The sequence below is a fragment of the Hydra vulgaris genome, chromosome 06 (assembly GCF_038396675.1).
Source record: "Hydra vulgaris chromosome 06, alternate assembly HydraT2T_AEP".
Classification (NCBI taxonomy): domain Eukaryota; kingdom Metazoa; phylum Cnidaria; class Hydrozoa; order Anthoathecata; family Hydridae; genus Hydra; species Hydra vulgaris.
In genome coordinates this window covers 26,800,639-26,815,277 of record NC_088925.1, presented here as the reverse complement: position 1 = coordinate 26,815,277, position 14,639 = coordinate 26,800,639, and the positions used below count along the sequence as shown (strand labels likewise).

The 14,639-nt window shown below is 24.9% G+C and overlaps 1 protein-coding gene across 2 annotated transcripts in view; it reads left to right on the top strand.

The window, feature by feature from the left end:
• Positions 1-14,639, top strand: part of LOC101235972 (probable voltage-dependent N-type calcium channel subunit alpha-1B) — a 113,730-nt gene that overhangs the window by 50,377 nt on the left and 48,714 nt on the right. For both annotated transcript variants that reach the window (XM_065799728.1, XM_065799729.1), the window contains exons 17-24: positions 2,101-2,155; positions 5,843-5,966; positions 6,132-6,261; positions 8,605-8,664; positions 9,012-9,121; positions 10,155-10,242; positions 10,353-10,460; positions 14,032-14,084. In XM_065799728.1, coding sequence (XP_065655800.1) covers positions 2,101-2,155; positions 5,843-5,966; positions 6,132-6,261; positions 8,605-8,664; positions 9,012-9,121; positions 10,155-10,242; positions 10,353-10,460; positions 14,032-14,084 — 728 coding nt within the window. The remainder of the gene's footprint in view (positions 1-2,100; positions 2,156-5,842; positions 5,967-6,131; positions 6,262-8,604; positions 8,665-9,011; positions 9,122-10,154; positions 10,243-10,352; positions 10,461-14,031; positions 14,085-14,639) is intronic.

Genomic DNA, 14,639 nt, shown 5'->3' with positions numbered 1-14,639 from the left:
GAAGCATCTGAGTTCATCAAACTTTAAACAATTTTATGTTCAAGAAATTTTCCAAAGCAAGCATGAGTTACTGCATCGAGATTTTAAAATATTTCAATGAATGTGAATGCCAAAAAGGAAACATGCTTTTCATCTAACTGTTGAAGTCAACATTTTTCAAAAGCATTCTACAATTATTTCCTGCAAATTTTTCAACATATAAAGAGTTTTGCTAACTGTTCACCATTTTTGGCTTTCACTTTGTTACTGTTGGCCTTTTAAGCCAGAGGCTCTTGAATTTAAATTGTTCACCACCCCAAGAAGTAAGTGAATCTCCATGGCTGGAATCTAAAATAAGATTATCACATGACAACATGATAATAAGTTCATGAAAAACATTTTGGAAGTTACTTGCTGTCCTCTGAACAGGCATTAATAACACCCTAAGTGCAGAAAAGTAGATTTTGAGATATTTTCTAAAAACTGTTAATTACTAGGTCAATGTGTAAATATGTTAGATCATGGAGCAGAGTTGTTCTGTATTTCTAATTTAAAAAATTCAAGAGTAACTTTTAAAAATCCACGACCTTCATCTGGCCCAACTTTAAGAATCTCGTCTGATCTTAAATCTTAATTACAGTTCTACTCAGTACATCTAAGTCTTTGTAATATATTGAAAGCTGTTTTGACTCTGAGGTGTCACTTGTGGTTGTATCACAAATGTCAAAAGTTACAAACAAATTAAAAAGATTTTTTTCTGTAAAATCAAGCTTGGCCAGAAAGTTTTTTCCTCACTTGATTTAGGATTAATGCAAGCTTGTTTAAACGAGGATTTGACAATCCAGTTTTAAACTTTGTGAAGGTTTTGAGCAGTTAAAACAGCTGCAGCTATAATTTCTCTTGGTTCGCATGGCCAAAAAAAACACTTTGCGAAATTCTGCACAATTCTTAAGTTTTACTTTAGTTAACTTGGTTTAAATCTTTAATTTTTGAATTAAAATGTTGCACCCAAAAAATCCATTACCTAAAACCACATTTTTGTTCCTCAAAGATAGAGTATCTTATTTGAAATCACCAAACCATCTACTTTTTCAACTGCTACATTATCTTTTGTAGCAATATTAAACATTTTTTCTATGATTCTGTTTTTTTGGTCAAACTCTGAGGAAGATCTCTATCCCTCATGAAATAGCGCATTGTTTGTAATTCGCTGAAATTTGAACATTCTTTTGGCTTTTTAGGCAGTGTTAATTAGAGGGCTATTTAATTTGTTTTTTTCCAAAACAGCCAATTATGCAGTTACATTTTAACTCTTGTAGTTTAATGAATATTCACTTCTTGATAGTCTGGAAAGAGGTGTAGAGGGGTGAGAGGTGTAGAGGGGTGCATCTTCACCTAAATTTTTTATGCTCATAGCTATGCAGCACTTTTTTCATATTCCAGTTGACACTCAAGGATTGTTAAAATCAATTTAGTGGACAAAAACTTTGTGAAGACTGTTGGCTTTTAGAAAGAAAATGTACAGGTTTACTGCTTTTATTGAGAATTTTTGCTTTATTTGGTATTTTGAGATAATTAAGTGACCCAGGTTAACATTTAAAGTTTAAAACTGTATTGTGGCCAATTCCAAGCAATTTTTTCAGTTTTTTTTTTAGTTAAATGCAAAACAAAACAACACTTTATATTCAGAACTACCAAAAAAAATGTAAAAATATAATTCAGTCTTTAAAAACAAGTTTTCAATTCCAGATTTAAAAAAAAAGTGAGTTTCATTAAAAAAGAAAATAAATTTTCCTTTCACAGAACCCTCAGTCAATGTATGTGCATTCATACAAAAATATGTTAATCTAAACTATTATCTATTTATAAATTTGTTTTTTTGTAATTTCTTAAAATTTATTAAATTTAATAATTTTCTGCAAATGTTTTTGTATTTTTTTATGAATAAATTTGACCAAAAAATTTATGCTTCACTATATTTTTTACCAAAAATTTAGTAAATTTTTGGTAAAAAAATTTATTCGGTATAAGCTGTCTGTATATTTAAAAAGCTGCCTATGTATGCAAAAAACCTTATAGCGCCCTTTACTAAAAACTTTTATTAACTTTTATTACATTTAGGACATAGAAGTTCAATCTGAAAATTTGGTAGGCGAGTTTGATGTTTGTTTAACAGGTAGAAGTAGTAAATTAATATTTACAAATAATTTGTATTGAGATTTAATTTAAATTTATATATATATATATATATATATATATATATATATATATATATATATATATATAAAAGTTGTTGCTAAAAATGCAAGATTATAGTTCAATTAGAAAAAAATCATTTAATTATTTGTTACATTATATATGATGAGACCTAAAAAATGTATAATAGTTTTTTATTTTTATTCATTAAAAATAAGTGTGGCAAAAAATATTGGTACTACAAGTTTTACTTACACAAATAATTCTTAAAAAACACCAAAATATGAAGAAAAAAAAACATAACTTGGAACAACTTCATCAAAAAATCTTTACAAAATTTCTTATTTTTACACTAAACATTTTATTTACTTTATTTTCACTTAACTTAGAATATTGGTGAGTTGGTGATTTAAACTCACCAAGAATATTGGTGAGTTGGTGATTTAAAGAAAATCAGTTCATTATGTGTCTCAAAAAAAGTCTTACCCAGTTATTACTAAATTTAAGTAAAATTAGAGTAGTTAGCACATATTTAGATTTAAAGGTGTACTTGACACTCCTATTTTATTTTTGGCATACAATTTGCCAAAATATACATTTCCCAAGGCTTACTTTATTTTATCTTATTTTAGGCATACAATGCCATTTTTGTCAATTTCCAAGACTAGATTGAGAATGATTGCACTTATTTGGAAAAAATGATTTTTTTTTTTTAGCAACGCCTACTTAAATGTTTTACATATCCCTAATATTTTTCTTCAAGTAATTTAATAATTAATTTGTTGATATTATTTAATTTACTTTCAAAGAATTGAAAAAAAATCTCTTTTGGAATTGTGATGAAAAACAACTTTCTTCTAGTCAACAATCAGAACTTAAAAAATATGTAAAAATTGGTATTTAAAGTGTTAAAGTTTATTTGGGAGTTGTGGTTAAAAATGTATGTAGGTAATTTGGTAAATTAGGTAAATCCAGGTTCGAAACGAGCTCTGGACATATTTTCACGTCACGGTAAGGAAAGAGGCGTGAACTTCCTGGTTAAATGCACTTCCGCAGTGCTCTGTGACAAGACTGTTCGGTCTTCTTGGGGCACCTAAATGTCAACAAAAAAAAAAAAAAATTTGTAAACTATAATATCTTTAGTAGAAGAGTAAAATGTGTTAACTTTAATTGTAAGAATATTTCACACATTTTTATTTAATGTTTTAATTTAAATTTCAAATTAAAGTGTGCTTTAATTAAGCATCTTTATTTAAAACTTCAAATGTGAAAAATAAGGTTTTATGTTATCATATTCCCAAAATATGTTCAGCTTTTTAATGGAACTTAAAATAACACATTTTTTGTGTGTGTTTAAATGACTTTTCCATCTTTTTTCTTTCTTTTCATTCTTTTTTTTTTCTTTTCATTTTTTTTTCCATCTAATTTTTTTTTTTGTCTCACACTTGCGTGGTTTACATAACAGGTGTTTTGAAAATCTGTAAAAAGTTTAAAAGTTTAAAAAAAAAACATCCACAGGTTTTTTTGTTTTTAAATACTATCTATTTTGTTACAAATTTAATATTCTTTCTTATACATATATATTAATTTTTGTAAAAAAGTTACACATTTCTGAGAAAATAACATCAAAACAAATAGCTAACAGAAAACGAATTTATGAATTTTATTTAGCGTATTGATCTAATGGAATGAAGTTCAATTTGAATCACTTTAAAATAAAAAAAATTCCAAGAAAAACATCTCTGACATAATTCAGTGTGCTGAAAATGGCTCTGATTATAAAATAATTAAAGGAAATGGTCATATTGTCAGAAAATGAATGAAGTTACCTAAAATTATGTTTGATCATCATAATGGAGTTTTTCAGAGACAGACTGCTCAAATATTCAAATGCAGCACACCACTTATTTACTTGTTTAAAAAAAAGACCAGATCATGCAAAAATTTTACCAAAAAATGCTTGTCTGGTTATGACTTTCTGATAAGGGGATGTCAAACCGTGCTTTGTCCCCAGTGGTCTTGCAATTAATCTTTTTTTTGTTTTTACTTGTAATGTTGCATAAAGAAGCAATTAGTATCTTTTATTAAAGAATATTGTAATTATGACTAATACTCATTTTGGCCTGACCTGGCTTCATTGCATTATGCCAAAATAGTGATGTCACTCTTTGAAAAAAATTCTTTAAGTTATGCGGCCAAAAACGATAACCTGCCAAACATACAAGAATGTTGTCCAATTGAGAGTTGTTAAAGTATTCTAAAAGTAAAGGTGTATGCAAAGAACTGGAAGGCAAAAGATCTGAAACAGTTTTGTATTAAAATGAATTCCTGCCTTAAGAAAGTTGACAAGAACCTAGTAAAACGCCTAGTCAAGTCAACTTATCTTCAAATTGGAAAAATCAGAATAGACTGATAGAAGCAAATTTAATATTGAAACTGATAAAGGAATAACTACTCTATATAAACAAATTTCTGTAGCTTAAAAATCTAGAGAGTAGTAGCAGTTTATTCCTGGAATTTTATTGAATACCTTGTTATGTGGCTTATACAAGTTTCATAACATAGTAAAAGAGTTGAAGCAAACTTTTATAATCAGATGCTCTTCTTGGCATTTACCTGTTTTTCAGATCAAGACTGATTATCATATTTTGACATTACCACTAACAAAATTGTTATCCAAAATTTACAAGATACTTCTATCTCTACCCACAATCATAACAGGGTTTTATATCAGATTTTTTCTTCTCCTAGGTAATTCGTTTTCACTAAGGCTAACCTGTCCCATTATGAAAACTACAAGGTTTTTTGACCAAATATAAATTGAAAATGCTGCCTTTAAACACTGCTGAACTAAGCACTGCAGCAAACTTGTCTAATGAAAAAATTAATAAAATTAACTTTGCAATGTTTCTAAATGCAATTTAAAAAAAAAAAAAATCCTAATAGCTTCATTCAACTTTTATTTGAATTATTTCACTCTATCAAACTCTATTCAATTTGAGTATTTCATGCCTACATTACTCAAAACTCAATTAAAGTATTCTATTCTTGCCCTATTCAACTTTCAATTACAATGTTTCAAGTATACTTTATTAAAACTAAACTAAGATGTTTTATAGTTTCTATGTAACAGAATAACATTTATTTTAATAAAAATGATTTTGTTGCACTTTTGCACTTTTAGCAAGTGATGTTGTTACCAAATCCAAAGATAATGATTTTAATGTATATAGAGCGTATAAGATATTTTCCTATTGGTTGATAACTATGTAATTACCCATGCAAACCATGATTTTTTAGTGTGTTGCCTGCAAATGCTTATTTTGCATTTATAAATAATTATTCTTAGATTTTTTGGGCATAACAGATATGGCCAAAAAGATCTAAGAATAATTATTTATAAATGCAACATGCAGTTACTGTATAACATAATTGATTTATAAGCAGGTTTATTTGTTTTTAACAATCTCATAATTAAATTAGTATTTCATTTTAGACTTTGTGAAATTTTAGACTGGATATTTGTTTTTTTTGTAATAGAAATCATTATTATGTTGTTTTAAAGTTTTATATTTATATTTATATATTCACATTCATGTACAGTATATGTTCACATTCATATTATAGTAATATAAATTAAAATAATAATTTATAAATTAATTTTTAGTTCCTGCAAAACCTGGTGAAAATATTTTAGAGAATCTTAAAAACCCTGCTCGAATGCTTCCACAGCCATTTAGAGCTCCAATACTAAAACAGAAAACTCTATTTATCTTTTCGCCATCTAATCCGTAAGTTAAATCAAGTACTGAAATTATTTTAATTAGAAGTTAATAAAACAATAGTTGAAAAAGTTAATAATAATAATAAAAAAATTTAAAAGACTTTTCATAAAAATTTAAAATAGTTTTAATTGATGTGCTTTTTTGTTGGTTTTTAAAATGTATTGGTTTTAGATTGCGAAAAATATTACATAAATTGGTGACTTCTACATACTTTGACATGATTATCTCAGGGTTGATTATTGTCTATAGTATTTTATTAGCATGTGAAGATGTTAAAGATCCAGATGCAAAAATAAATAAAGTAATGTTTTTAAGTTTTACTATTTACATACCCGTAAAATTATTTATTGCTAATTAATATATATTACTAATATATATATTATATTTGAGAGCTGTAAAGTTTTGTACCCAAATACATTAAACCCTGTTAAAAATTGTTTATGATAGCATTTTAAAGTTTGCATTTTTTTTCCAATTTAAAAATTATAACTTTTTTTTTATAACAAATAAACATAAAAAAAAATTTTTTAAGCCGTGCTTGTCCAAGTTTTTTAAAATGCTGACATGCATTTTAAAAATGTTGACAGCAGCATTAATAGTTATGGTGCTCTTCGGAAAGTCAAACCAGAGTTTGTTTTTTACTTTATCCTTGATGTCATTACTTTTTATTGTTGCTGTATGTCTTCTTAGACATACAGCAACAATAATAACTTTTAATTCACAAAGTTAATAACTTTTAATTCACAAAGTTAATAACTTTTAATTCTCAAAGTTACTATTAATGTAATACAAAGTCTAGCTTGATATAAGGGTTTCCAATTCCCAATTGGGTTCCCATATAAGATATTTTAGCTAGTCATAAACAAGGTTGAGTTTTTGTTTTAAAAAAGTTGTTTTATCCTATAGAATAATTTTCCTATCAATAAAAAACTAAAGGTCATTTCTTGCGTTTCCAAATATTTTGGGATTAGATTTATACTTACTAAAGATATGACAAATCTAAAATTCTGAAGTAAAAAATGAGTCAAATATATAAAATTTTAAATCTGGTGAAATTTGATGAATATTTAGAGGCTACACATAGTTTCTGAAGTAATAGGATTAATTAATAGATTGTTTTTATTTCAGTCTGCAAATCTTTATGTTATATATATATATATATATATATATATATATATATATATATATATATATATATATATATATATATATATATATATATATATATATATATATATATATATATATATATATATATACAGCTTGTTTCTCCATCAGTAGGTTCATCAGGAAGAATGTCTAAATATCAAAAAGTTCAAATTACAGAAAAATTATTTCACAGGAAGTTAGGAATTGTTATAATTAATTATGTAACAACTGTGTTTTGCAACCAGGAAGTTGCATCAACTACATTAGATAATTAAAAAATCATTTAAAAATTCTTTAGAATTAGGATAATTTTAGACTTGTCATTTATTTTTATAATTTTTCAAAAGAAACTTATTATATCTGCTTTTGGAAATAATTCAGATTTTTTATTCAGTAAATTTTCTTGATCTAAATGAGTAATAATTTCAAATTTTTCTTGTAAACATAGTATACATTTTTTGGAAATGTTATTATAGGCAGGCACAGTTTTTAGAATAGACCAGTTTAATTTAAAATTAATATTTTTTTCTTTTAGTAGCCAAATATATTTTGAAAGCATAGTCTCTTTTGATTATTTTTTATGTTTAAAAGATTGTTTGTGGTTGGCATAACTTTTTCTCCATTTGCCCTTGGTTAAGCTAATATATTGTTTATCAGGGTTGTTTTGCAAGAAAACAATGCATTTGTAAATAATAATTTTTGATAAGCAATTGCCATTCATAGGGCAGTCAAATTTTTTGCTTGCAGTTATAATTTTCAGTATTTTTTCTTTGAGAAATTCATTTTTATTAATCAATGCAAAAGTACTTTATATATATATATAAAGCATGAGATATAAAAAAGTGAGAAAAGAAGGGCGTGTGGAAAAAGCCATTTGCGAACTACAAGCAATCATTTACAAATAAAAACTCTCTCAAAATACATATGGGAAACTAGGAAAAATCTCAAAGAAACACCAGAATTAACTTGGTCTATCCTAAAAAGAGCCCTTGCTCACAACAGCCCAATAAAAAATTTTGTTTATATGAAAAACATAGTTTTTATAAAGTAATAGTTTATAAAGTAATAGTTTTACTTTATAAAAATGCTGAAGAGCTACTTAATAAAAATTTCCAAATGTTGTCACGAAAATAAATTTCTATTAAGCAACCACACTCCTGAAGATTAGGTACACACGCTTGTAACAATAGTTTTTTTCTGTATAGATTGTATATGCTTTCTTGATAGAATATGCACAAAACAGCCTCACTGTATATATATATATATATATATATATATATATATATATATATATATATATATATATATATATATATATATATATATATATATATATATGTATATATATATATATATATATATATATATATATATGTATATATATATATATATATATATATATATATATATATATATATATATATATATATATATATATATATATATATATATATGTATATATGTATATATGTATATATATAATATCAACTTTTAGGTGTTAAAATATGCAAATTATATCTTCCTTGGGATATTTCTTTTAGAAGCTGTTATAAAGGTCAGAAAATATTTAGTTATAATTAATAATAACAATATTGTTTCATGTCATATATTTTTTAAAAACCTTAGTCCTATAGTTTGTAATTTTGATAAGGTAGTAGTCTAGCAAATAGGCCTTATTCATTCCCGGCATAAGTTGCTCTCGTTTGACCAGTTTCTAAGCTAAATTGAGTTTTTTCATAACAAGAAAGTAATGTAAAATAATTATATATTGTAATTGATAAGTTGATGTAAAATATAAATCAAAGTAACATGTAATTAAAAGCTATTAATTATTTTTTTTTTTTAATTTTTAATATCTTTTGAAGACAAATTTTACAGTAAAAAGTTTTTTTTTTTAATTAGATAATTAATTATGGTTTTGCTTTACATCCTGGTTCATATTGTCGAGATATTTGGAATTGTATTGATTTATTGGTAGTTGCTTGTGGATTGGCTTTAGTTGTATTAGATTAGTAAATAATTTAATTTTATACTAATTTTTTTGTTTTTAAAACACACCCTGTCAAATTCACTAGGAACCTCATCTAAAAGGACCAAAAAAGTCTTTCTATGGAAACATAAGCTTCTTTTTTTTAATTTGATTTAAAAATGTACAAAAACTTTTTAAAAACTCTTATTCCTGTCTCACCCACTAGATAAGTTTAAGAATTGGGGAAATCTTTGGAATTATATTTTCCTTATCTCTAATTTCAGTAATTTTTTGCTAATTTTAGTAACTTTTCTTAATAAAACATTGATTGTTAAAGTAAAAGTATTTGAAGCTTAAAAAATGAAGTTATTTCAAGCACACACACAACAAAAAGTTTTTATTCCCCATTAATACTTATAAATATGAAAAACATCTGTAACATATTTCATGGATTCACATTTAAAATTATATTTAAAGTAAAAATGTAAACTTTTATGTTTGGTAATATAGATTTAGGGTTATTTGCATTACTTAAACTATTTGCTAAATGAGTTTTTTAATGTTGTATTTTATACTTTTGAGTCTAATGTAAAAAAATCCTCAAAACACAAATTTTTTTTTGAAAACTTGGCAATTGAAATAAATTTAAGAAATTCTACAAAAAAGTAATGGTCATGAACAATATTTTTTTAAAGTTTTTGTGAATTCTTAAATCAAATCAAAATTTATTGATAGAATTCAAATTTCATCAAAAAAGAATTTAGTGTTTTGAAGAGGTGACTGTGTTTAGTTTACAATCCTCTTAATTCGGGATGAGGTTGTTTAAATTGTATATATTTGGCTCAGAAAAAATTAAATAATTTTAAAAACAGCTCTAAATGAGGTCTATGTAATGCTTCCATAGATTTTTTTGATCTTTTTAGATGAGGTTGATTGTGAATTTGACAGGGTGTGAAAAATTTTATTAAGATAAAAAATAGGTTGTTTTATTAAGCTACTATGAACTGTTTATGATAGATTTAGTTAATAATATTAAATACTGTTGTATACTATTTAATAAATAATATTTATTTTAGTCTAGGCAAGAAATCTGTACGTCGAGTTATTCAAAATATTCGTGTGTTAAGGCCTTTAAAGTTAATAAACAAGCTGCCAAAATTGAAGGTGCATTTATATTTTTTGTTATTTGTAATTTAACAATTCTTTTGTTAACAAAATACTTTTTTCTTTATTTTTCTATTAATGTGAATTTTATTAAACATTATTTTATGTAGGCAGTGTTTATGTGCATGTTCTACTCATTAAAGAATGTATTTTTGGTGATAATACTATCCATTGATATCTTACTCATATACTCAATAATGGGTGTTCAAATTTTTTCGGTAATAATTATTTATATTATAATAACAGCAAGGTTATGAATTATATATACACTGTTTATAATTATTCAAAATTTAACTTTTTTAAAAAATGCTATTTTTTATTTAGCTATTTTTTATGTTTATTTTTGCTCTATTAGAAAATTTAAAAAGCATAAAAGTATTTTTATTAAAATGCTATGATAAAAAATCATAAGAATAATAAAAATGCTAAAGTAGGCAAAACTGCATAAAAAAATGGACCATCCATGTCTGTAAACATGGACCAACCTGTTGAAGTTTGAAATCTTTGGTTTTAAGAGAAGATTGTTTTTCTAAAAATAAAATCGTTGAATGTGTGATAAAATAGTCTGTATTATTGACTGTAAAACATGTTGAATGTATTGTTATGGTGTGAGGCTGATTTGGTTGGAATGCCACATGTGACGTAGTAAAAATAGGCAAAATAATAACAAAAGTAGTTTACTTGGACAATTAAAACGTCATGCTATTTCTTTGGAAAGTTAGATTAATAAGAAGCCATTTATTTTTAAAAAGAAAATGAATTTAGCCTTCCTAATCACAAGATCTCTCTTCTATCTCATTTTTTTGGGAGGAATTAAAAGTAATGTCAAAAACTAATGCCTTATAATGCATAAGATGTGGAGAAAACTTATTAATTAGTGGCATAAAATTGACTTTAACAAATTGGATAAGTCGTTAAGTAGAATGCCAAGAATATGTATGACAGTTATTGTCCCTAGATATGATTAATAGGCAAGTGAATTATAGACTAATCTAATGGGATTTTATATTAATTTTTTTTTAAACCTAATAAATAGCAAGATAACATAAAATTTAGGTAGGTTTTGTTTTCAATTTTTCTCCCAATAGTAAGTAAAATTTTTGTATCTTATATCAAAAAGTATGACAATTAAAATAATTATGGATGGTAATATATATATATATATATATATATATATATATATATATATATATATATATATATATATATATATATATATATATATATATATATATATGTATATATATATATATATATATATATATATATATATATGTATATATATATATATATATATATATATATATATATATATACATATATATATATATATATAAATATATATATATATAAATATATATATATATATATATATATATATATATATATATATATATATAAAATATGTAACAAAAATTCACTATAATAATGATTTCATTGCTGTATGATATTATTAAAGTTTTTGTACTTTAAAAAAATAAATTTCAAAAGCTTGCTTACAACGTATTGAATATAATACAATTAAGCAAGCATTAGTCAATAATGTTGCACCTATAACCTTTAAACAATATGTTAATGACAGCCATTCAAACTTTTCTAACTTTGATAAAAAAGAATCTTTTTATGACTATTAATTTCTCAAGACAAGACACATGCAAATACCAAAATAATCAAGATCAACTTAATTTCTCATATATTTGCATTTCAAATAATTATATTACTCATAAATATAATTTTTCTATATACAACAAGAATGCAATAACAAATGTACTTGTTAAACCGCAATGGTGTATATCACCATATATTGCAATATTTATATTTAAAGATTTTCTTGCAAGAGCTTATAAAGTATGTTCTAGTGATTATATAAAAAAATATATTGAGTTCCTTATAAATATTTTTAAAGAAAATGGATAATCTTGAAAACAACTTCTAAATATCGTTAAAAATTACAAACCATCTCAATCAAAAAACTGTAAACAAATTAAAACACCATACTTCTGTGGGTTTCTAAAAGTCTTATTCTTATGAGTTGTGTGTATATTTGAGTTTCACAGAATTGGCATAAAAACAGTTTTTTGTTATGGAAAATCTTTACTTAACTTGATATGCCGAATTGAGTTAAAGCTACCTCTAAACAGTTACCCGAGAATTTACCAACTTTATTGTGCATATGGCATTTTTTTTGTAAATATGGTGAAACCAGAAAAAAGATATCATGAATAGCTGAAAATAGCTTAAAAAAATGTGGCTAAAGTGAACTGGAAAGTGTGGCACAACTGGAATGTGGCTAAAGTGAACTGGAAAGTGTGGCATAACTGGAATGTGGCTAAAGTGAACTGCAAAGTGTGGCACAACTGGAATGTGGCTAAAGTGAACTGGAAAGTGTGGCATAACTGGAATGTGGCTAAAGTGAACTGGAAAGCATCAGAAATTGTTGAGCATGCACAACAAAGGTACTTTTAGTCACCCTAAATAATTGTAATAATTCCAGAACACTTTTAGTCACCCTAAATAATTGTAATAGTTCCAGAAAACTTTTAGTCACCCTAAATAATTGTAATAATTCCAGAACGCTTTTAGTCACCCTAAATAATTGTAATAATTCCAGAACACTTTTAGTCACCCTAAATAATTGTAATAATTCCAGAACACTTTTAGTCACCCTAAATAATTATACTAGAAAAATCCATAAGGCTAATGAAATAGACAGATCGCAATGTTTTTACCTAAAAACTAAGATTCTAAACCAAGATAATGGCAACCTAGTGATGTCTCGCTATTGGAAACCTTATTTTGTTAAATATAAAAAACATTTATAATATTACGGAGGAATGAAATCATTATTGTAAATGTCTATCATCCCCCAAAGATTTTTCAATTATAAAAAATTTTTTTAAGATTTGCTTTAAACTTTTTACCTTTATTTTTTTTATTTTGTAAAATAATATTTTTATAACAAGAAATTCATATTCTTATACTTAAAAACAAAGTCCATTGAATAAGAAAAAGTGGAAGTCAAAAAATCACTCCTTGAATATTTATTTTGGTAATATAAAGTTAATAGTCAGTCTGCTTTTTGCCTTAATAACTACAAGACATCTTTTAGTAGTCAGTCTGCTTTTTGCCTTAATGACTACAAGACATCTTTTAGGCATTGAATCTACTAGCTTTTTTAACTAATGCAGATCAAATATTTTCATTTCTGCTCAATGAGAAATGAAGAGTTCAAACTAAAAAGGAGTTTATAATTAAGCAAAACTGCCAATAAGTCATATTATTTAACTATGATATTCATTTCACCTAATCAATGTGTTTATTTAAAATCTTATTCAAATCTGGACAAGCAATTGTGATTTTTAGGAAGTTAAAAAAAAAAGAAACTCTGGTCTGGATTTTTTTTGCCGCACACATTTTTATTTTATGTTAATGCAAAATTTAAAATTTTCCATCATTTTATTTTTTCGTCTCATATTCGTCATAATTCAGAGAACTGATCATTTAATGGAAAAATATCATGATCAGCAAAGTATCATACAGACTCTGTAATATTTTAAAATCGCTGTAACTGCACAGAGTACCTCAATTATTTTTATGATTTTTTGAGTGTATTTAAATTTTCAAACTTATTTAAGTGCTGTTTTTGCAGCATACCTAACCTGAAACTATAAAATCATCTTGCTGGAATAGAGGTAAGCTTTATCCTTATATTTTTACGACTTTGATAATTAAATATTATTTATGATGTTACTGCCTTTTACACTGTTTTTTTTTTCTTTTATTTTTAAGGGTACTTTTTATTATTGTACTGATAAATCAATAGACAAAAAAGATGACTGCATGTAAGTTTGCAAATTTTTAAAGATCTTTATTTATTTTTTTATTTCATTTCTATTTTGCTTGAAATTGAACTATAGTTGTGAGTCAATTGAAATATGGTTTCAGATTGTGTCATATTGTGTCATCACATTGTTTTATCTATAAGAACTGAAAAAAAAGAAAATTAAAAAATCAGCTTTTGAGATTTTGAAATTAAAAACTTTGATTTGTGATGAGACAATTTTATATCAAACATCTAATAGTAAAATAAAAAAACATTGAAGTTCAATTCATTTTTTACGCTTAAGTTTTTACGACTGTTTACGCTATCTATAAGTCATATATATATATATATATATATATATATATATATATATATATATATATATATATATATATATATATATATATATATATATATATATATATATATATATATATATATATATATATATATACAGTATTGGACAAAACATTTGCAACCAACATCGAACAATGTTAAAAAGTGTTCCTAATTTTACATGTCTTAAAAACGAAACGAACTATACTACCACAGCAAACAGTTCAGGAGTCTGTAG